Source organism: Tiliqua scincoides, chromosome 8 (genome assembly GCF_035046505.1).
Source record: "Tiliqua scincoides isolate rTilSci1 chromosome 8, rTilSci1.hap2, whole genome shotgun sequence".
Classification (NCBI taxonomy): Eukaryota; Metazoa; Chordata; class Lepidosauria; order Squamata; family Scincidae; genus Tiliqua; species Tiliqua scincoides.
This window is the reverse complement of record NC_089828.1, coordinates 3,335,631-3,359,796: the sequence shown is the minus strand read 5'-3', so window position 1 is coordinate 3,359,796 and position 24,166 is coordinate 3,335,631. Positions and strand designations below refer to the sequence as shown.

Below are 24,166 nucleotides of genomic sequence, written 5' to 3'. Positions count from 1 at the left end.
ACAGATGCCAGAATAGATCATACCTTCTGCAGATTCGGTATGAGAGTCCAGGCACTTCTTCAGGGTAAAAGCCCTCATCACATGCTGCGACACACCTCCACTCATGTGAGGGGAAGTTCCTGGCACACTGGATACATTCGTCTCGCCCTGGCCCTAAGGAGCATGGGGAAAAACAGACAAAAAAATTGGAAAAGTGATGACTGTATTGGATGGTGCTGCTCTGACTGCCTCCTCTGCTGCCAAGGGAGAAGAAACAGGTTTCTAGAGTCATTAGGATGATGCATGAGAAATGCAGCTTATACTGATGGCCAAGAACTGTCCACAGATCATCCCGACAGACATTAACAAAAGCAAAACACTTGCATTTTTTTTTTAATGGCAAATATGAACAAAGGAGGAATTCGTACACTTCACAACAATCAGCATTATCTGTTGGGTAATATTACAGTTGAAGGACAAGCTGCCTTCATTGCAATTTTGTGTAACACAACATTAAACAGATATCAGGATGTGGCTGTTTCAGTTTCTACGGACAGGCAAATAAACCCAAGTTGGATAAGTTTTATTCCCTCCCCCCTTTCCCCAGCACTCCTTTGCAAACAGCAAGAACGAGCAGTTTGGAAAAGACAAGTTACCCTGGCTGTGGTTCCGCTTCATGTAGAAGATCAGGCCCTCTGTTACTCTAGTCTTGCCTCATTTTGGTGACCATACCCCCATATGCAATTTTGGATATGCTGTGTGAACAGATCTGGCCATTCCAGAGTGTGGCCAATGGTGCAGCCCAGCATGGCCGATGCGTACTAATGGGTTGCAACACTGCTGGAGGAACCATTCTGCGGGCAGTGGCAGACCGACTCATTTAGAGTGCATTTCATGGAAAAAGTTAATGTCTCCCAATTGCCATTTGGCCACAGACCAGGTGATAAAGGGCAGCTGCAAGACGACTCTTTCTGGCTGGGAACAAATTGCTTGCGGGACTCCACAGGGCTCAGGCTGCAATGCTGTTCAGGCCATTTGCCATAAAGAGGGTAGAAACCAACTGATGAGGTTGAGTTTTTTATTCCTTCACAGCTTTCCAAACAGGGTTGTCAGACTGCGACCTGGAGATTCACATGACAGGTTTAAAGCTCAAGCATGAGATGCAGCACTTCCCCTCAGCAACAAGAGTGGGAGAACACAGCTGATTTCAAGGACCAGGAGGATTCCAAGCAACAGTGTTAGCATCCCAGCTTGAACTGCCTGCAGTTCCCAGCTTTTGCCTGGTGGCACATGGAGCAGAGAATCTTCTGACATGTGGGACTCCTGGCTGAAGTCTCACAGAACCTGACAACCCAACACTTTATGGCAGCGGTTCCCAAGCTTACCAGGGTCATGGCATCCCCGAAGCCTCTCCTTCCTTGGCTCAGCAGGGCACTACCATCTTGGATCTCCTGAAATCTCATGAAATTCAAGATGGCCATGCCCAAATCTCACAGGATTTTGCAGGATCCTAGATGACAGCACCCAAATCTCATATTTTGATGGATTCAAGGTGGTGGCACCTGGGAGAGCAGGTAGGGTGGTCCACTAGGGACATCCTATGGTGGCCCCTGTGAGATGGTATGATGCATACTTTGGGAGCCCCTATTCTACGACAACTATAGTTTGCTGCCTGCTTGTCCCAAGATCCTCTGCGGAGGCTCTGTTGCATAGTCTGCTACCTTCAGGAGTTTGATTGGCACAGTACATGAGAGGACCTTTTCTGTAGTGACAGTTCTAGTGGCCCCTCCTCCTGTAGTCTGCTGGATCCTAGAAACATATCTGTTTAAGCAGAGGTTTTAATCATTCTTATGTTCAGTATGGTTGGCTTTTTTTGGGGGGGGGTGTTTATTCTTAATGTTTTATTTTGGTTTTGTATTTTTTTTTAAACTGACAGCTGCTCTTGGAACTCCTATGTTAGGTGGGGAAGAGTTAGATGTACAACAACAAATTTGAAACTCATGGTGACTTCAAAAGCAGTTTGTGATACAACTGGGCATCAACTGTTCAAAGAAAAGAAAATTCACAAGCCCCCTCTGAACTCACACAAGGCTTTGGGCACATAGGAAATAAGGTCTTTGGACCATGGTCAATACATTTGGGGAGTGGAGATTTTCAGCTTCCAAGGGAATAGTGTCTGAGTACAGGGATGTTCCCCCCCCCCCCAATATGCATATATATTTTTAACCTTAAGTATGTTTGTTTGTTTTTAAATTATTACTGGTGTAGGACAGCTCAAATTCGCAGTGGGACACCACACAGGCTTCTAATGTAATAAAACAGAGTTTTTGAAGTTTTGACGCTATATACTCCAAAGCACTCATGAGCGATTCTTCTTACGGGCTTTCATATGGTTCCCTCCGAGCCCCATGAAAGGTAAGACTCCTATCTTTAAAGAGGAAAGAATTTAAACAACTATCCCTCAATCTCTCTTTTAAAGCTTGCCTTCTGCAATGTGTCAAGAATATGTGATGGAGCAGAAGGAAGATTATCCTGGGCACTCACAATTAGTTAAAGTTCAGTTCACGTAATGTTGCACTGAACAGTGAACATGTTGCACTGACAAAAGTGTTGCACACTTTTATCTTTACACACGCATAGAATAGTGGATTCAGCTGGACTGTAACCTCCTTCTTATGCCTGAATGACACATTTTCACTCTCCAGATCGTTAACCTACCTACACACGTCCGGCAGTTTGAGTGGCACCCCTCACACTGTATCTGTTCCTTGACCAAGTGCATACCAGGCTTGCATCCCGTGACGCAGTTGTTGTCCACAAGGCTGTTAAGGAAACAAGTGAAAAACATTACAACTACATCCCCACAATCCTTTCAATGCAAAATGAGGGGTGGGAATATAAGCAAGGTTATACTGTTCCCAACCAAGACACAAAGGCCTGCTCCAGAGAAACAAACCTCTTCCACCAGCATAAGTTATAGAAATCAAAGGGATCTGCATGGTGCAGGGCCCAATCCTGTCCAACTTTCCAGCTCTGGTGAAGCTGTGTCAGCGGTGGGAGGGCAAGTCATGGAGGCCTCCTCAAGGTAAGGGAACATTAGTTTCCTTATGTTGGGGCTGCATTGCAGCTACATCAGTGCTGAAAAGTTGGGCCTTTGCTCTTCTTCCAAGATCCCAGGGATTTCAGAGAATCTGAAACTTTTCACAAAGAGACACCACTGGAAACAGAGAAAATAAAAGGCCCGGAAATTGAGCTTAATGACCAAAAAGGGTCAGGGGAAAGAAGAAAATAAGAGCCACAGAGGAAGAGAGAAAGTTATTCAAGCCTCTCTCAGTCTCATCTGGTGCCCTTGGGTGCTCTCACACAAGAGCTCTGCAGTGTGGCGGAGGCCCAGCTTTTCTGCTATTAGCTGGAACAGAAATAAAAGGGGTTCTATACTGCCCTTAATATAGCACTTCTATCCAGCAATGCCTTTCCCGCTGCCAAGATCCTTCTCCAATGTTTGCTCAAAAATACGTTCTGTTTTGCAGTGGCCCTTTCCAATGCTAACTGAAAATCCTGTTTTGCAGGTTCAGCCACTTCTTCTGCTTTCCTATTCAGCATACACTATTTTTGCCTCCATGTTGATTCACGGAGGATGTGAATCTTTCCTTATCCCCAAAGCTGCTGCTGGCTGTGGAGGAAAATACTTACAAGCATTATTTTGGTGTCCATAAGTAGTTTCCCCTGGAGTAATGGCTGTTTCAGTGGGGGGGGGGTGCAATTTGGATGGGGCCACAGCATAGGGAAAGAGATTAAACCAGTGGTTCCCAAACTTTTTAGCACTGAGACCCATTTTTCAAAATGACACTCTTATCAGGACCCACCAAGGTGTTACCAGGCTTTTATAAAAGGAAATCTAGAAAGAAATATTTGATTTATAAGTAGTAATAACCAGAAAAAGACCCTTAAACATTTATCTCCCTACATTTACACATGCTTGCAAGCTGCAGGACCTGAGTTCTTTGCAGGGTAATTAGAAGCTACCATATCTGATTTCTGACTGGCCTCAGGGCTCGAGGCAATTAGTTATCTAATCTTTCCACTGCCCTTTGGCAACCCACCAAAAAACAGGTCCTGACCCAAAGTTTGGGATGCTCTGGCTTAAACCCCCTTGTGGCCCCGAATTGCAGGATATATGTGTGTGTGCTGCACACACAGAACACACATGTACATATCCCATGGCTGCTTTTTGAGAAAGGAGAAGGTGTTGAGAGTTCTGATCACAAAACTCCCACATAGCATCTGGCCCTGACTTACACAATGCTTTGTTACTGCTGTGCATCTTGTTTATTCAGGCTACTAACTCTTAACTGCAGAATTTGTCATCTACTGGCACAAGTGCAACATCCAGTCCATTCATTCTGGTCCCTGGACCAATCTCTTCCTGCTAGTGCAATGTCTTACTCCCCAACTCCTACTGCGCTGCCTCCTAGCCCAGTTGGTTTTTGTTTTTAAAGCGCATCAAGGCGGGGGTTGCCAAAGCCTGCTCTCTCTTCTGAGGAGCTGTGCTGAGGGCATCTTTAAGGGCAGATGAAACACAGTTAGCACCATAATGGAAATTAAAGTCCTCCTTGAGACCAAAAGGAATTACTGCCCTTTTTCTTTAAAATTAAACTTAGAGGCAATGGACAAAGTTTTTTAAAAAATATATACAGATGGATAGGCAGCCAAGCCTGAATCCCCAAAGGCTTCCATTATGAAGAACTTTCAGCAGCTCTAGTAATAAAGAGGGGATTGAGGAGGAGGAGAGAAGGAATTACAGAAACTGCATTTCTAGAAGTAAAGCTTTGAAGCGGCCCCTCCTCCAGCCCTGCCAGCCAAGGCTCCTGGCTTTTGAACACCAAGGACCCCCTGTGGGCTTTCTCCAGTGCTACTCTGGCTTCCCAAAAATGTTGCTGCACACTGGAGCCACACACAGGAAAAGGTCTCTTGAATAAGGAAGCTGCCCCTTTCAAGCTCTCCAGACCATCTAGCCTAGCACGCTAGGAAATTTCACTCAACACATCAACTTGTATAGCGATCTAGAGTGCAAGAGGACAGGTGCCCGTCCTGAGGAGCTTGCAATCTCGAAAAAGGAGAAAACAAGGGAAGGGGAGGCAGTGCTAAATGGGGAAGAATATGCATTTGTGTAAGTTACAGGGTCCATGGCTTTCTTATAATAGGATATGGAACTACAGGGGTAGTGCCAAGGCATTCACAGATGAGGTGGGTTTTGAGGAAATGTGAAGACTACATCTCCTTGCAGTGCCACTGCTCATCCTTCAAGAAACACAACTGTCTGTTTATGTGCAGAAATTTAACATGTGGAGGGAGGACCAGGAATGTGCTTGTTCATCCCACTTCTTGACCTCCATATGTTCACCAAACTTGTGAACAGACACCAGTGGCGTCGCTAGGGGGGTGCGGGCTGCATCGGGTGACGGGCACTGGGGAGGTGATGCGCTAATATCACGGTGGTTAGGAGTAACCCCGTCATATTATATACCGCTGGATGCAGAATTTCGAGCAGAACGCAATGCAAAAACCCAGAGTGAAATATCTCCTTTCTATCAAAAGTTATGGCCAAAAAGCTGGAGAACAAAAAATGCATGGATCCCTATGGAAAGTGAGCTGTATCGCGCGTTTACTCACAAGTAGGCAGACATGCCTTAGTTCGTCGGAAAGGGCAGGCTGAGGGGAATCCAACAACACCAGAATGGTCCTGATCCAATGAATGCAGCCCCCAAAAACACCTGAGAAGGAAGTCCCTCCCTTCAAGCAGATGAATGTATTGAGTCCTCTATGGAAAGCGAAACTAAGCCTCATGGCCACGTTTACTCACAAGTAAGTAAATGTGCCTTGGTTGGTGTGGAAGATTAGGTGAACAAGAGTGCAAGGCTACCAGAATGGTCCTGATCTGATGGAACTAGAGCTCAACAAATACTCCAGAAGGCAGCCTCCCCCCACCCACTAAAAAGGATCAAAACAGAGGCTTCAGCTGATAAGGTAAATATTTTTGAGACTTGCAAAGCCAGGTGGATCCTGACAGTGATCTGGTTTAAACAGAAGTTCTTAAATTGAACTGGGTACTGGGTGGAGCTAAAAACCATACTGGTTTTGTTGCAAGCAGGCTGCAGAGGAAATTCACTTGGTGGAACAGGGCTGGCTTCTGCTTATTTAATTATTTGTTTTACTTTAATTATTTATACTGATTTATTTTAATTTGCCTGATGGTGTCACTTCCACCACGACATCACTTCTGGTGGGTCTTGGACAGATTGTCATTCTAAAAAGTGGGTCCCAGTGCTAAAAGTTTGAGAACTGCTGCAATAAGGTGTTAGTAACTTGACACCTGGGGTGTGTGTGTGCGTGTGTGACACCACTAGTGACCAACATCACTAAAATTGGAAGTCACTAATTTGGAAGAGTAATTCCATCATGTTATATCACAATCAGTGTGTAATTTCATGCAGAATGTGTTCTATCTTTGTCTATCAAAAGGTACAGCCAAAAAACCAGTCGGGGCCAAGTGATGGTTCATCACCATGCCCACTACCTGGGGTGTTGCCCCACCCACTGCATGGGGGGGTTGACGCACTGGCACCCCGCACCGGGTGACACGAACCCTAGTGACGCCACTGACAGACACTGTTCACAAGTTGCATATGCACAACAGTCAAGGAGTGGGGGCGGGGGGGGGGTCGAGCAGGTGCCATTTCACCCATCTCTCACTTCTGACACAGATTAACATGTGAAGTGATGTGTGGAGAACTGATACTCTAGGTAAACTGACCCATTGGGAATGCCTGCTTTTTGGTAGTGACTGACAGCCCAATTCTAACCAATTTTTCAGCACTAATGCAGCCACAAAACAGCCCTGAGGTAAGGAAACAACATACCCTCACCCTGAGGAAGCCTCTGCAACTACACCCCCACCACAGAATGTAGCATGAACTCCATTTGCAGGGCTGCATCAGCACTGGAAAGTTGGTAACGATTGGACTGTAAGACTCCAAATTGCGCCCTGGGACGTCTTTGGAAGTAATCTCTCCTCTACCACAAACTCAACAGGTGGTGTTAAGATACTGGGCAGGAGGTCTGGTCTAGAGAGTAGAGCCTCCATTTGCCTGAAGATAACATCCACAAGGTCGCCAGTTCGAGGCCACTGGCACCATGCGACCTTGAAGCAGCTGACAAGCTGAGCCGAGCTATTTCCATCTGCTCTGAGCGTGGGAGGATGGAGGCCAGGATGGAGGCCAGATCAGAACGAAACATCTGAATTTGTTGTGGCTCTTGAAAGATAGAGCCTTCTTTCAATTGTAAAAATCCCTCCGGGGATTTAAATTAGCCTGCCTATGTAAACCGCCTTGAATAAAGTCTTGAATAAAGACCAAGAAAGGCGGTATATAAATACCTGTATTATTATTATTATTATTATTATTATTATTATTATTATTATTGTTGTTGTTGTTGTTGTTGTTGTTGTTGTTGTTGTTGTTGTTGTTATTGTTATTATTGTTATTATTGTTATTATTGTTATTATTGTTATTATTGTTATTATTACTGTCTCAGCCTATGATCAGTCTCATTCCTATGATCTAAAGACCAAAGTAACCCTGCGAATGTCATGACTTAGTGGCAATCTGAGCTGAGTTCTCCTAACACTTTATTCCCCAGACCATCATTTCTCAAACTGTGGGTCCTGACCTGATTTCTGGTGGGTGCTACAGAGCTTCCAATGAAAACATGGGTGATGAATACATCAGATAACCAATTGCCTCAACCCCAGAGGCTATTCAAAAATCAGACAGCTGTTAACTGCCCAGCAAAGAGCTCATCTCCTGTAGTTTGCAAAGTTGTGTAAAAATAGGGAGTTAAATGTTGGAGCACCTTTTTTCTGGTGTGTTTTTTTCCAAGTCCATAGGTGACAGGTAGTGGGGAGGGGGCAGGTGGAGTCTGGGTGACATAACTAAGCTCCTCAAGCCTGGAGGCTATTCAATAGGGCTGCCTCATTATGAGAAATAGATCAAGGTTTTTTCCTCCTTCCCGTCAAGGAAATAAATAAATCAATAATACTGGTAAATAAATAAATAATTTCATTCTAGATCACTTTTTTTAAAGCGTAGGTGGGTCCCGATAGAGTGCCATTTTAAAAAATGGGTCCCAGTGCAAAAATGTTTGGGAACCACTGTCCTAGACTGTCTCAGCATCCAAGTGATTTTTTTTCAGGTCCAGATGGGTTAAGACATGCTGATCCAGATGAGGGTCATTGCCCCTTTGAAGAGATGTGAAAACAAATTCCTGCAAGACACTGTTGTTCACAGGATGTTTAATTCTATTTTGATTAGAAGCCTTGCGTAGGCAGGCTATAAAAAAATTGCCCTACTGGCTATGCCCCTGCTTCTGGCTCCCCAGAGCCTGATCTGCTTTTTCTAGCCTTGATCTGCCTGTTTTGAGCCACCCACTTGTCTCAGCATCCCACAGCCTGAAGCAGGTCCTGGCTGAGGTCTGACCAAAGGGACCTCCTAGGCAAGAGTGAATGACAGTAGGAGCACCCTGCAAATAACTTCCACTTCCCTACAGAAGAAGATTTACTTCCACGGTGGTTGTTTTTTTTAAATAACTAGAGACAGGAAAGTTGCCAGCAAAAGCTCTTCAAGGTGACACAGATGATTTGGGGGCCAAGCTTAAAAGGTTCCTGAACAATAAAAGAAAACTTTGTATGGATGGCACCTGACAACAGAAGCCGTTTCTGCCATCCCCGGGAAGTACATAATCTTTTGGAAGCATGCAATTTTCTACTTTGGCTAAAGTGCCATTATTGAAAGAGTCACTTCTGCCCAATTACTGCTCTATAAATGAATCACCCAAGGACGCCTGGAGCTCATCCATGGAGCAATGGAAGCCAGAAAGGTGCTTGAGGTGGCCTTGGGGCTCCTGATGAACAAATTGTTCAGATAAAGCTTCTGGTGTTTGACATTTTTAGTTCTGCTTTTTTCCTGGGGGAAACAGTTATCAGTGGGACCGTCTTCCAAGGACCATGCATCATCTTCCTGATGAAGGCAGGCTGCGCTCTCAGAGCTGTTATTGCTCGAATGGGAGGGGGGTGGAGGGCAGGCAACCCAAGAAAACAATTAAAAAGTCTTCAACAGCAGTGGATTGTGCCAAGGAATGCAGCAGAGGGCCAAGTGCTTGAATTAGGAGGAGGCAGGGGGGCTTCAGTGACATTCATAAGCTGTTCCCATCCCCCCCCCAGTTTTAGCAAGATCACAACCCTGCAGCCTTCTGTTTTTGGAACAGCCATTCTCAAAGCTAAGATGGCTGAAACCAACCAAGCTAAGCATGGTCAAACTGACCAGAAGTCAGGTTTGAGGGCAGGCAATGTGGCATCACTAGGGTTTGTGTCCGGTCTGGGAGGCCAGCCTGTCCCCTCCATGATGGATCTTTTCCCATGCATTGGGTGGGGCGATGCCCTTGGCGGGGAGCATGGTGATGCAACATGGCCCCCACTCCACTGATTTTTTGGCTATAACCTTTAGATAGAATAGAGATATTTCAACGCAAGTGTGTTTAATTGCCTTCTGCATGAAATTGCACATTGAATGATACACAACATGGCGGTATTATTCAAAAGAACCAAAATATTAAAAATTTTAGCCAGTAGTGGTGTCGCCCCTGCTTGCACGTCACTGGTGCGGCCACACACCCTGCACTTCCCTAGCAAGGCCACTTGGTAGGGTGAGGCAAATTGAAGCTGTTTAGTACTTTCACAGACAAGAAGCTCAAACGGGAAAGCCAGGGGCCATCAAGGACCATGTTAGGTCCCTCCATCACCTGGCCTTTTTTGGGCTAACTGACAGCCATTTCCCTTCCTGCCAGTCTCAGGGGCTCTGAGTGCAGAAAACCTCGTCAGGCAGTCTGTCTGCCTGTGAGCTGCCTCTGTTTTTCCAAAAGCATTTTGCAAGAGATCAAAAGGCTGAATCCTATTAATATATACTAGACAAACTTTGGTCTGAAAAGGTCGGTGGCGCTCCTTATATGCTTATATGCTCTGAAAGCTTATTATTTCCTCAAGATATTCTGATCCATGCTGTAGAATAAGATTCTTTTACTGTAACCTTCGGCACATGTGTCTCTTGCCTGACCTCACTGATATATAAATAAGAACATAAGAACAGCCCCACTGGATCAGGCCATAGGCCCATCTAGTCCAGCTTCCTGTATCTCACAGCGGCCCACCAAATGCCCCAGGGAGCACACCAGATAACAAGAAGACCTGCAAGGCATTCTGGGAATTGTAGTTAAGAACATAAGAACAGCCCCGCTGGATCAGGCCACAGGCCCATCTAGTCCAGCTTCCTGTATCTCACAGCAGCCCACCAAATGCCCCAGGGAGCACACCAGATAACAAGAGACCTCATCCTGGTGTCGTCCCTTGCATCTGGCCTTCTGACATAGCCCATTTCTAAAATTAGGAGGTTGCGCATACACATCATGGCTTGTACCCCGTAATGGATTTTTCCTCCAGAAACTTGTCCAATCCCCTTTTAAGGGCGTCCAGGCCAGATGCTGTCACCACATCCTGTGGCAAGGAGTTCCACAGACCAACCACACACTGTGTAAAGAAATATTTTCTCTTGTCTTTTCTAACTCTCCCAACACTCAATTTTAGTGGATGTCCCCTGGTTCTGGTGTTATGTGACATTAATATGTAAACATTAATAGCCAAAATTCAAAAATAAAAAGTGCTGAAGAATCGTGAGAGGCTCAAGAAGCAAAATGTCCCATCCACTCCATACCAGGTAGATTTGAAACACCATTGCTCAGTTGACTGCCCGATATCCATTACATCACCTTTACAACAGAAAATCTGCACTGAGACATTGTTTTATGCACTGTACACGACACTATAAATTGTGTTATATTTGCTAGTTGATTAACTAGCCTAGGATAACTTTCTACAATCATTTCCAGGCAATTATCATTCAGTTTTCTTTCGCAACCACAGATTAAGGAAAAACACTAAAGAATCTCCCTGCTTGCAGAGATCTACGCATTAAATATGCCCTAATTAATTAGAAGTGTACACATCCAGTCCAGTTAACAGTTCTCACGGTAAGTAAACACAGCTTGTTTGCAGTAATAATAGCCTGTACAGTACAGGATGCAGACTCTGTGAGGGAGGCATCTGAGGCTGGGCAGAAAGTGTGCGTTTTAAAAGATTCAGTATAAACAGATTTATTTGCTCTCCTCCACTCCCTATTACATACTTCTACGCAATCCTTTCCAAATATACCTAATGCAAAGAATCTAAATTTAAGGCACTTTGAAAAAAAGGAAATAAATGCTTAGTGAAAAAGAAAGGCGGAGAGAGAACAGATTTTTAGATTGTGAGCCCTTTTGGGATAGGGAGCTATTAGTTATTTGATTTTTTTTCCTGTAAACCGCTTTGTGAACTTTTTGTTCAAAAGCCGTATATAAATACTGTTAATAATAAATAATAATAATGATAACAGACGCAGTCTGAAAACAGAATGATTCCCAGTGTTCCAGAATGATTCCCAGTGTTCCAGAATGATTCCCAGTGTTCCAACTTGAACAAAGTGGTCAGTGGGAGCTATAGTTTGGGATGGTTTAATCAATCAGAGCTGTTATGGCTGCTGGCTGGCCCAGTTTAGAGGTTAACAGTCCAGGATGCTTGGGCATGGTTTTCTTACTAAGAGGTTATGGGAGATGACTGGGTAACTGGGAGAGATATCTGGATATCTTTCTCTAAGTTGGAGGCGGGAGGAGATGATCTTTTGCCAGGTAAGGGCCGATCTAAGATTTGCAGGATCAGAAAGACCAGTTTGGATTAGGCAGGGACAATAGGCTGGTTTGGCCCAATAGTCATCTGAGTTATCTACTCCCACACCTCTGATACACCACTCTTGTATAATCGCATAAGTTCTAGGAGGTGTGGGGAACCTTGTGGAGCCATCTGTAGGCTCTTCAAGTCTTAGAATACTGAAAATAAGTGATCAGAAACCACTTCCAGCTTGCGGTGGTGAAAATGGAAGTGGTTTCCAATTGCTTATTTTCAGAATTCCAAGATTTGGGAGGCCCTGCAGAGGGCTCTGCAGTGCTCCCTGCACCGCCTGGACCTTGTGGTAGCCCCCTGTGAGGAAACCCCCCCCCCTTAGCCCTTGTTAGAGATGGAATCCTAAGGATCCCATCACTGTCTTGCGCCCCCTCTCCCCTAAAAAGCCTTACCTCCTGAGATGTTTGAAAACCCCTTGGCTACCTAATGAGTTCATAGCAGGGTGAGCATCAAACCACCATTTCTGATGTATAGCTCCATTTCTTAGCCATGATGCTGCAGCTGCTCTAGTGCTCTCATTACCAATGACTAACTGCACCATCCTATGTCTGTCAACTCAGAAGCCTCACTGATTTCAATGAAATCAGCTAAGAGTAGCTATAGCAAGGTTATGAAAATTCAGCCTAATTTTTCCATCACCACCTTACCTGAATCCATCTTTGCAGAGCGTGCATCTGTCCATCTCCCCAAGGCATTTCTTACAGTTTGGGTGGCATTTGTGACAGCGTTTCTGATCTTTTTGATGGGAAAAAGAAAATAAAAGGAATGAGTTAAAAAATGAGAAAGATGCAAGAGTAAATGCAGCTAGAAAATGAAAACCTTATAAATTGTTGCATTCAACTGGAACTGAGCAACAAGAGTATTCTTGTGACTTTTTTTTTGTAAGAGACACACAGACAGACGACCTTTATTAGGCATAGAACTTGGCAGTTGCCTGAGCAACTTATACAAAAGATTGCATTCAAGCAGGCCACTTTTTGTGACTTTTTACTGGACCTGACATTCATTTTTTTGTTTTGTTTTAGTCATAAGTAACTACTATATTTAAACAAACTGGTTTTCAGGCCTCATCATTTTGGAGAAAAATTTGAGAAGTATTACAGCAGCATTATGGACTTAAATGTTCAAAAACCAGGTCATGTTTATATTGTACCTATTATGTTTATCTAATTACATTAAAAGTTATTTTTAAAACATCACAATAAACCAGCAGTTTTCAAACTCTCGGGGAGAGTTCTTGTCGGGGTGGGGGGAGGCAGTGGCGCAATCCCCAGGATCGCATTGCTCAAGGGGGCTACAGGGGCTTGGGTCCACTTACCCGAGCCTCCTGCAGCCTCCTAGGGGTGCAGGGAGCCCTGCACAACCTTCTGCAGGGCTCCCTGCAGCTTCAGAAGTGAAAGTGCAGCGATCGTATCTTTGCTTTCAAAGCTGCGGCAAGCCCTGCAGAAGGTCGCGCAGGGCTCCCTGCACTGCCGGGAGGCTGGAGGAGGCTCGGGTAAGTGGACCCAAGCCCCTGCAGCCCCCCTGAGTAATGCGATCCTGGGGATCACGCCACTGCCACCTCCCTGCCTCCTGGCTGTCCCCACCCCTTAAGGGGGGGGGTTTTCTTCTTGGTGCCACCCCTGACCTGGAGAAGTTTGTTAGATATCTTACCCGAAAAGATGAAGGATATACCATTTTAATATCCTTCACTGAAATGGGTCATTTTGTAAAAGTCAGAGCTTTACCATTTTTTGCACCTCTGTTCAGAATATGGCTGTAACCCTGAATTAGTAGAACATATGAACATGTGATCACATGAACACATGCCTTACATGGAGTTGGGCCACAGATCCATCTAGCCCAGTGGTTCTCAAACTGTAGATCGGGACCTAGTGGTGGGTTGTGACCTGATTTTTGGTGAGTCTTCAAAAGCTGATGGAAAGATTGGATAACTAATTGCCTCAAGCCCTGAAGCTATTAAAAAATCAGATACTGTAGCTGCTAATTACCCCGCTCCTGCAACTTGCAAGCATGTGTAAATAGAAGGAGATCAATGTTTGAGGTTCTTTTGCTGGCTATGATCACTTTTATTAAATAAATAAATAAAATATTTCTTTCTAGGGTAACCTTTTTTTAAAGTTCGGTAAACCTAGGTGGGTCCTGATAGAACGGCGTTTTCAAAAGTGGGTCCTGGTGGTAAAAAGTTTGGGAACTACTGATTAGCCTACTAGCTCTCCAAGGCTTCAAGCAGGGGACGTTCCCAGCCCTACCTGGAGATATCAGGGATTGAACCTGGGACATTCTGCACACAAGGCATGTGCTTTACCACTGAAACACAGCCCCTTCCCTTAAAGTTTTCTTGATCCTTCCCTTTCAGTATCTCACAAAGGTGCTTACTGAGGACAATATTGAAGCTCTGGCAACTTGAAACATTTAAAAAAGATCCCTAGTGGCAGGTGCCTCGTCAACTAAGACTTCTTCAACTAGTTGACAGATCTTCCCCACTTACCATCTTCTGAGTAAAATCCAGCCGGACACAATGTCACACACGTGTTCGTTTCTTGGTGGTGATAGAATCCTCGTTTGCAGGCTGTGCAGAGATTCTGACCCTTGCCAAGGCATGCCTCACAGCCCCTGTAGCATCTGCGACACCTCCGTTGCACACTGTCCTCAAAGTAGCCTGAAGGACAGGAGTTCACACACTTCCTGGAAAAGCACATGTAGCATGTTCCAGTTTAGGTCAGAAGACTCACTACCAAGATGCAAGCAATTAGGGGCGCATTCACACCACTGGCCCTGTTAGTATGGAGTCAGGCTGCCCTGGCTGTTTTGGCTTCGATCCATTACCTGCACAAGACATTGCCCATGCCCGATTCAGAGATTTGCTATATAAAGTGACAGAGGTAGATGTGAGAGAAGCACTGCCTGCCAGAGCTCCAAGCCCTGGTGGATAACTCAGTAGCCAGTCAGCTGGCCCAGGCAGCTCCACCCAACTGTGTAAGCCTCCACCCTCAGCTTCAGCAATTTCTCCTCTGCTGGCACTGTTGCCCACCTCCTGCTCCTGGCCCCTGATTGGGAACCTGCTCCAGACTATGTTGCTTGTCTTGAGCCATCTGCTGCCTCTGCATCCTGACTCTTTAGCGCCATCATTTGCCTCTGGCTTCTACCTGACTGCTGGCTTGCTCTTCCTGAACATGGGGGTTGATCTAGTTACCACTTGGGATACCAACACTCCCCTCTTGGCAGAGGTATGACAGGGGGTAGATATGTGAGAGGATGAGATCGTCTTCCTGTTGTCAGTTGTAAAGACTGGGGGGGGGCATACCCTCCCCTATGTCTCTTCAACACATATGAACTGCAGGGTCGCAGCAGCTGCCTTACCTGCCAGTTTTAATGCTCCCAAGACTGTAATGGAAACAGTTCAGGCATTGGTCGGCGTTGGGACCGTCGCATCCTTGGTCACCACATTCCGTATGACACGGACCTTAGAGAGACAGACAGTTCTGCTGAAAGAAGAGATATAAAACTCTTCCTAGTCCAACCTACAAAATGCATCCATTCCAACACCGTACTATATATTTAGTATGAAAATGGAACTGGAAAAACTTTGCTCCAATTTCATTGCTTTCATTAAAGTGTGACAAAATTCATAAGGACAGCCAAAAGCCAGTGAGGTTGTTTTTTGTTTTAATCAGTGCAGCAAGAGCTCAGAACTGGCTGACTTGTTATTATGGGCCAATTCTGAGGAAAGCTGAGGTCTCATCTGAGGTCCTCTCTAGTTTCCAAGCCTTCATCTGGATAGTGCAGGAGCATCCAGACTTTTAGGCAAGTGGGCCACATCATCTCTCTGACACGGTCTTCAGGGCCAAGGGAAAAAAAAATAATTTACATTTAGAATTTGAATAAATTTACATAAATATATTAGAGATGGAATTTTTATGAATTCTGGGGCTGGGGCACCTTCCTTATGAGGAGAGGCTACAGCGTTTGGGCCTCTTCAGCCTAGAAAATAAACGCCTGAGGGGGGACATGATTGAGACATACAAAATGATGCAGGGGATGGACAGAGTGGATAAAGAGATGCTCTTTACACTCTCACATAACACCAGAACCAGGGGACATCCACTAAAATTGAGTGTTGGGAGAGTTAGGACAGATAAAAGAAAGTATTTCTTTACTAAGTGTGTGGTTGGTCTGTGGAACTCCTTGACACAGGATGTGGTGACGGCATCTGGCCTGGATGCCTTTAAAAGGGGATTGGACAAGTTTCTGGAGGAAAAATCCATTATGGGTTACAAGCCATGATGTGGATGTGCAACCTCCTGATTTTAGAAATGGGCTATGTCAGATGCAAGGGAGGGCACCAGGATGCAGGTCTCCTGTTATCTGGTGTGCTCCCTAGGGTATTTGGTGGGCCTCTGTGAGATACAGAAAGCTGGACTAGATGGGCCTATGGTCTGATCCAGCGGGGCTATTCTTATGTTCTAATCACAGGAGAGGTCACACAGTTGGCTGTCGTGCTGAGAGTAGTTGCATCAGGCTAGTGCGGGCTTTAGCAAGTTTCCAGAGGGTCAGAGTCTCATTGGAGACTGGGGGCTCCCTGCAGACTGAATTGGGAGTCCCCAAGGGCTGCAAATGGCCCTGGGCCAGTGTTTGGGCACCCCGGGATAGTGCCTTCTATGTTTCCAAAATAATTTCTCAACAGGCACAAGGATTAGAAACTTATTTTTATAGAAAAGAAAAACAAAGATTGTCATAGCAGGTTCCAATTTTCGTTCACAAGTCGCAGACCTACACGACACTCAAAAATAATACATGGCTCTAATTTTGAGATGATTTTCAGAGCTAAGCCAAACTATGCAGTTGTGTACAAACCTAATTGTTGGGTTTCTCCAACATTTATGAGAGAACTTGGAAAAAGCTCAACACCAAACACCACAATAAATTACAGTGTGAATAATTTAATAGTGCTAGGGGACAAAATCTGGCAGGATAGCAAAGCTGCATCTGTGATGGTTTTTTAACTGGAAGCAAGAGCTCCACTTAAGAACTAATACATTGACTCCTGAATTCTCAGTATTGTCAACTCACAAGAAGAGGCTGTATACATTAGGCCAGAATTTCTCAAACTGGCTGAAGACTGCCAAGCAGAGCCTGAGGTGACACTGATGCTCAACCCCTGCTCCCTGACCTCTATAAATCTCATTCTGTGACCCCCTTGGGTTTCTGAAATCTCTGGCATCACCACCCCTTTCAAGCATTCCCTTTGCAACTCACAAAGATTGGAAACTTGCCCTTTGGTTGTTGTTTCAATTAAAGTTGAGATTCTCAGAATATCTGAATTTATATTATTAGTCACAGGGGCGAGTGGGCAAAACACCCCCTTGGTTTTGAATAGTGACAATTTCTTGGAATCCAACAGAGCAGCATCTTCTATTATTTGAGGGGAACTTGGCAACATAGGACTGAGTGACTGGAATGTGACAAATTATTAAAAAGGCTCTTCTAGTGATTTCAAGGAGGTGGGGATAAAAACCAGGAAGTAAGTAATGGCCCAATCCTAAGACAGGCATACACTGCCAGAACTAGTGCCTTGGCAGCATAAGGTTATGCACAGCTGTCGCAAAGCTCAACACACCATGCAATAAGACTTCCTGATGGAGAAAGAGCTCTTGCACTGGTGAGTCAGGGTGAATGGGCAGGAGGGAGGTGGGGGGTGAATGAAACAGGATAGGGAAGGAATGGAGAGAAGGGCAGATCAAGACTAGGAACAGGGTGGTATCTATGGCAGCAGTGTCATCAATATCCTATCCCCCTTCCTGGTCCTGATCCATCTTCCCGCGTCCACTTGGGGGCGTCTTCCAGACCAGAAACCCGAAGGGGACTTTGACATGAGGAAACAGATCAGGGAGGTAACAAGGAGGGACAGGGTTGTAATCATGGGGGACTTCAATTATCCTCATATAGACTGGGTCAATTTGTGTTCTGGTCACAAAAAGGAGACCGGATTTCTTGACATGCTAAATGACTGTGGCTTAGAGCAGCTAGTCATGGAGCCCCCCAGAGGGCAGGTGACTCTGGATTTAATATTGTGCGGTACACAGGACCTGGTTAGAGATGTAAATGTTATGGAGCCATTGGAGAAAAGTGACCATGCTGCGATCCGTTTCAACATGCACATCGGGGGAAGAATACCGGGCAAATCTCTCACAAAAACCCTTGACTTCTGATGGGCAGACTTCCCTCAAATGAGGAGGCTGGTTAGAAGGAGGTTGAAAGGGAAGGTAAAAAGAGTCCAATCTCGCCAGAGTGCATGGAGGCTGCTTAAAACAACAGTAATAGAGGCCCAGCAGTGGTGTATACCCCAAAGAAAGAAGGGCTCCACTAAATCCAGGAGGGTGCCCGCATGGCTAACGAGCCAAGTTAGAGAGGCTGTAAATTTCCTTCCATAAATGGAAGCCTTGCCCTAATGAGGAGAATAAAAAGGAACATAAACTGTGGCAAAAGAAATGTAAGAAAGTGATACGGGAGGCCAAGCGAGACTATGAGGAACACATGGCCAGCAGCATTAAGGGGAATAATAAAAGCTTCTTCAAATATGTTAGAAGCAGGAAACCCGCCAGAGAAGCGGTTGGCCCTCTGGATGGTGAAGGATATAGTGGAAATGGAAAAGGTGCAAAGGAGGGAAACTAAGATGGGCTGGGGCACCTTCCTTATGAGGAAAGGCTACGGCGTTTGGGCCTCTTCAGCCTAGAAAAGAGACGCCTGAGGGGGGACATGATTGAGACATACAAAATTATGCACGGGAAGGACAGAGTGGATAGAGAGATGCTCTTTACACTTGCACATAACACCAGAACCAGGGGACATCCACTAAAATTGAGTGTTGGGAGGGTTAAGATAGACAAAAGAAAATATTTCTTTACTCAGCATGTGGTTGGTCTGTGGAACTCCTTGCCACAGGATGTGGTGTCGGCATCTGGCCTGGATGCCTTTAAAAGGGGATTGGACAAGTTTCTGGAGGAAAAATCCATTACAGGTTACAAGCCATGATGTGTATGTGCAACCTCCTGATTTTAGAAATGGGCTATGTCAGATGCAAGGGAGGGCACCAGGATGCAGGTCTTTTGTTATCTGGTGTGCTCGCTGGGGCATTTGGTGGGCCGCTGTGAGATACAGGAAGCTGGACTAGATGGGCCTATGGCCTGATCTAGCGGGGCTGTTCTTATGTTCTTAACTACAATTCCCAGGAAGCCTTATAGGTCTCTTGTTATCTGGTGTGCTCCCTGGGGCATTTGGTGGGCCACTGTGAGATACAGGAAACTGGATGAGATGGGCCTATGGCCTGATCCAGTGGGGCTGTTCTTATGTTCTTATGGACTTGTACCAGCTATATAGGCTCACCCCAGGGCAAGAAGGTGGCCTTCGCAGCTCAAAACTCCCTCCACTAGTGTGGCTGCATCACCAAACAGAAAGTTAGGTAGGACTGGGCTGTAAGTAAGTGCGCTTGTGCAGTTCGTTCTACCACTTTATTTTCCTGCATGTGCAGACCAGGTCTTAAACACTATTTTGTAGAGTGGGAGGTTGTTCATTTGTGTAAGAGTAGAGTCTGAGAGAAAAAGAGAGAACTGGGCACTGGGTAGTTACCTGTGTACTCCTCTTCTTCCTCCTGCATGTCCATCTGATTCTGGAAGAAGGCAGCCTTAGAAGCCTCCATGTCAGAGGATGGCATCTCAAGCATCCTTGACCTGGAGTGATGTGAACTGAAGTTGGAGTATGGGGGCTCTGCTGTTCCATATAAAATGAGACTCCATTCCTTTAACTTCCCTGTAAAAGATTTAGCATTCACTAACATCATGTCAACCCATTAAACAACTATTTTTTAGCCAAATGCAGTTCAAGTGGACCACTCAGTACACGATGTACAAAGTTACATCACTCGGTGGTGCTCAAAGGGCCAGTTCCTCAAGTAGACAATATTTCTCGTGTGAAATGAAAAACTAATCCCCATTGCCAAGAGGATGTTTGTGAAGTGCCTTTATCCTAGCCTAATGGTTCTCGAACTTTTTAGCAATCTGTTGGGACCCACCGGAAGTGACATCATTAACCTGGGAGTGATGTCATGGTCAGAAGCAGGAAATTTTTTAATGCCCCCATACAACAAAATCAAATCTAATTAATTCATTAAAGGGCCCAATCCTATCCAATTTTCCAGTGCTGGTACAGCTGTGCCCATGGGGCATGCACTGCATCCTGTGGTGGTGAGGCAGTCACAAAAGTCTCCTCAAGCTGTGGGAATATTTGTTCTGTTACCTGGAGGCTGCATCAGTGCTGAAAAGTTGGATATGATTGGGCCCTAAGCAAGTAAATTAAAAGTTTACAATAAGTTTAAAAATTTACTTAAAATAAAGAATGCTCTTAAACCCCCCAAGCAGTTGCTAAATGGTTTTTATTAAAAAAAATTCCCCAAATATCCCAAAGGCTGCAATCCTATCCACACTTACCTGGGAATAAGCCCCATTGACTGTTATTGTTGAAAGCATATACATAGTAGTCTGTTAAAAGTACAGGTCTGTAACATTTCCCCTAATGCAGTTACATACTAAGATAGCATCAATACACACTGAAATGAATGGGGACCCACCTGAAATTGACTCACAGCCCACCTAAGTGGATTCTGACCCATGGTTTGAGAACCACTGCCCTAGCCTATTCTGACTGCTGGTAGCTCTCCAGGGTTTCCAGCAGAGGTCTTTCCCATCATCTGCTATTTGATCCATTCTTCCCTGGTGACGCAACCTAGGACCGTCTGCAAAGGAGATGCGATACCACAGAGCTATTGTCTCTCCCCATAAGGAGGTGCACGTATTAAGGTTTGGTAATATGTTCAGATCCTTGGCTTTTACTCTTTAAGATTCTTTTCACAAGCACTTACTAAAGCAAAACAAAAACCCAACAAATTGCTGCCATCACCCTGATTAAGCATTTCAAGGCAGCATAAAGAATGCCCTTTCATCAACACCCTGCCAAGGGAGCTCAGGGTTTGTTGGAGGTGTTAACAATAAATAAATCAGGCTTTGTGAACAGTAATCCACATGAGCACAGAACAAATTTGCCCTAAAGAGGTCCAGGAGGAATCTATAGGAATTTTTAGCAGCTTTCAGCTTCATATTGGAAGATTGTCAGAAACCACACAAATGCTGTAAGGCACCAGGGGTCTCTGCTCTCCCGATGCAGCTCATAGGAGAGGGGCTGGATGATCTCAGCCTCTGCCAGAAGCAAGCTTCTAGCCCTCATGGGCACAGAAGTAAGCTTCCAAACCAATATGTTTGAGGTGTGTGAGTGAAAGCTTCTCATATTCAGCAGGCAAAAGAATTGCTTTGGCACCTTACATGGTCTTGGAGGAGAATCTTCATATCCAGGCAAGACTAAACAGGGGGAGGTGATTCCGTAGGTGACTTGGTCCCAAGCCATGCAGGGCTTTCAGAGGCAAAACAGCCTGTCAGTTATACTCAGACACAGACTGGGAACCAGTAGAGGCCATTTCAGCAGCAATGGGACATGATTCATATGCTCAGTGAATTTATGTACCGCTTGTTTTGCATTAACTGCAGTTTCCAAACTGTCTCCAGATTCAGGAAATTTAAGGCATAAGGAATAAGAATGGTTAGATATTTTATTATTATTATTATTATTATTATTATTATTATTATTATTATTATTATTATTATTAGAAAGGGCTAGAATGCTCCCTTCCTCCCTGTGCTGCAGCCCTTACCTGAATCACCATCCTACTGCAGCTACTTTTACAGAAAACAAAAACATGGGGAGTTTAATTTTCAGAACTGAGCAATGCCTACTTCAGCCCTACATCTACATCCCTTTAGAGGTCACAGGGTTTTCCTGTCCAAATCTCCCATTGGTTCAAATCTGCCATAGTACCTCTTATAGTCCCATATCTACACCAACGGCTTTCCTACATATTTGTATTTCAAATTACCTGAATTTTCTTGGCCCTTCAGCAAAAGCTAAGCCACAACTGAATGTTGATTGTATTCATTGAAAATAGTAGCAAAGTTCATACGTCAGAGCAACCGTGCCTGTACTCCAGTGCCAAGGTCTGAGAGCTAGACTCGCATCAAGAAAACACTCATAATCCAGCCTTTGACCCTGTTGGAAAGGCACAGAGCCCAAGCCTATGCCTTATCTGGAGGCCTTTAAATGACATTCATATCAAAGGTATTGAAATGCTGTTTGCCTCCTGCTCAAACTGCAGCCAGTATTCCTGAAAACACTGTTCCTTCTTGTATTAACGGGAGAAAAATACCATTCGTGGCTGTCTGATGAGGGAAGGAGATGTGGGGTCAGAAAGCTAGGAGACAGGAGGAGGAAAGTCTCATATAGTAGTGTTGCCTTTAATAAAGGGGGGAAATGGATGTCTACACTATTTGCTGCAAATGTACACAACTAAACCAGAGCTAAACTATGTGACAAATAAAACTGGAAATGGTTGCATAGCAAATTCAAAAGCTTGTCAGTTGCATTTATGCATTAGGCAAAGCTTTTTTCTTACCTGCTTACTTAAAAATCTGATGGTGGGGATTTTATTTAGCACTGTATACATCTGCTTTTTATGAAAACACAAAAAGCAGTGTACATGTGAAAGCAGATAATTATTAATAAATCAATAAACAAAAAAACATGACCCATGGGAGAGGGCTGGATGTGTGAAGGAGGAGGGGTATTCTGGAGGGTCGATGCTAACAGGCATTGCTACATCTGAGGAGGGCAAGGGATACCGCTGAGAACACTCATGGGAGGCTGTTGTCTGGGTATGGAACTAAGGGGAGAAACACCACCAAGGCCCCCACTGTACCCTAATAAATGTTATTGCATTGCATAAGTGGGTAAGAGTTCTCTTTCTGTACCTCTGGGAGGTAGGCCCACATGAGCACATGTCACCTCTTTGATGAAGAACTACCCCCATGGGATGACCCTGGAGGGCTGCAAAACACTCACTGAAGCATCAATAAATCCTGTACTTGGACACAGAAAACTGAAACCTGTGTTTGGACATAACTCCTTCCCACAATGTTGCAGTGTTGTAGAGAAACAGCATGCCAATTCTCTGCACCAAGTCAGCTTTATGTCTGGCGCAACCACAAATGGCTCCAGATGGAAAGCCCACAAAAAGATTGTTGGTACGCCCTATGGTTGCTAGCAGCTCAGTAAACCAGTATTGCAGAATCAGGTAATCCACAGGCACTTACCTTGCAAGTCTGGGTTTCGTACGTGATACGGCTTATCCTGGATCTCCAGTGTCCATTCTCCTGCTGCTCTTTCTCCCCAGCAGTGGACAGTCATAAATTCCCAGTGCTTAAAACCTTCACTGGAATCATCATGCTGTCTGCCAAGGGAATGTCAACAGCAAACAAGTCACACAAAGACAATTCAAAGGGCAGCATTGTCATGTGTCCAGAAAGACGTTTGCATTTGAGGCAAGCTTGCTCACAGAAATACCTTGTGGCAGAAATACATCTAACTGGCAGAAGCAGTCATAGATTTGCCTTGTTCCACATATCAGTAGGGACAGGAAATAGCTCAAAATATATGACACGAAAACAGCTGGAACTTGAAAGATTTGATAGCTGAGCACTGAACCTTTAACATGGTATGATCGGCCCTAATGAAGCTTGGCCGATTGTCATTCACACAATCTCCAGAGTCACCTGGATACAAGGCTAATGTGGCATGACCAAGCTAATTCCTTGTCACATTAGCCTCTCACTTTGCTTCCTGAGAGCATCACTCAGTGCTCCTGCTCTAGATTTAGGGACAGGTGGCAGCTCAGTGCTAGAGTACCTGCTTTGCATGCAGAAGATCCCCAATTCAATCTCTGGCAACATTTCCAGGTAGGTCTGGTAAAGACGCCCACCTAAGACCCTAGTCAGCTGCTGCCAGTCAATGTTGATAATACTGACAGCCAAACAGAACAAGGCTCTGACTACTAAACATCTTCATATTTTTCTCCCAATTCCCAGATTCTACACAACTACTAATCCACCCACCTGCCAAGCCCTCATAGACTTCACTTGCTTTAAGTTTCACATCTGAAATGACATTGATTGTGTTCTTAACCATTATGGCAGTAGGTTCCAAACGTTTTAGCACTGGGACCCACTTTTTAAAATGACACTCTATCAAGACCCACCTAGGTTTTGTTTTTGTTTTTTAAAGGGAGATATAGAAAGAAATATTATTTACTTTATTTATAAGTAATAATAACTAGAAAAAAGACCCTAAAACATTTATCTCCCTATATTT

General features: G+C 44.8%; 1 protein-coding gene across 1 annotated transcript in view; it reads right to left on the bottom strand.

Annotated features, from left to right (window-relative positions):
• Positions 1 to 24,166, bottom strand: part of PCSK6 (proprotein convertase subtilisin/kexin type 6) — a 93,616-nt gene that overhangs the window by 4,950 nt on the left and 64,500 nt on the right. The window contains exons 13-19 of the mRNA XM_066634821.1: positions 23,113 to 23,249; positions 19,490 to 19,669; positions 15,224 to 15,326; positions 14,352 to 14,548; positions 12,508 to 12,595; positions 2,698 to 2,801; positions 24 to 153 (exon numbers count right to left, since the gene is read on the bottom strand). Coding sequence (XP_066490918.1) covers positions 24 to 153; positions 2,698 to 2,801; positions 12,508 to 12,595; positions 14,352 to 14,548; positions 15,224 to 15,326; positions 19,490 to 19,669; positions 23,113 to 23,249 — 939 coding nt within the window. The remainder of the gene's footprint in view (positions 1 to 23; positions 154 to 2,697; positions 2,802 to 12,507; positions 12,596 to 14,351; positions 14,549 to 15,223; positions 15,327 to 19,489; positions 19,670 to 23,112; positions 23,250 to 24,166) is intronic.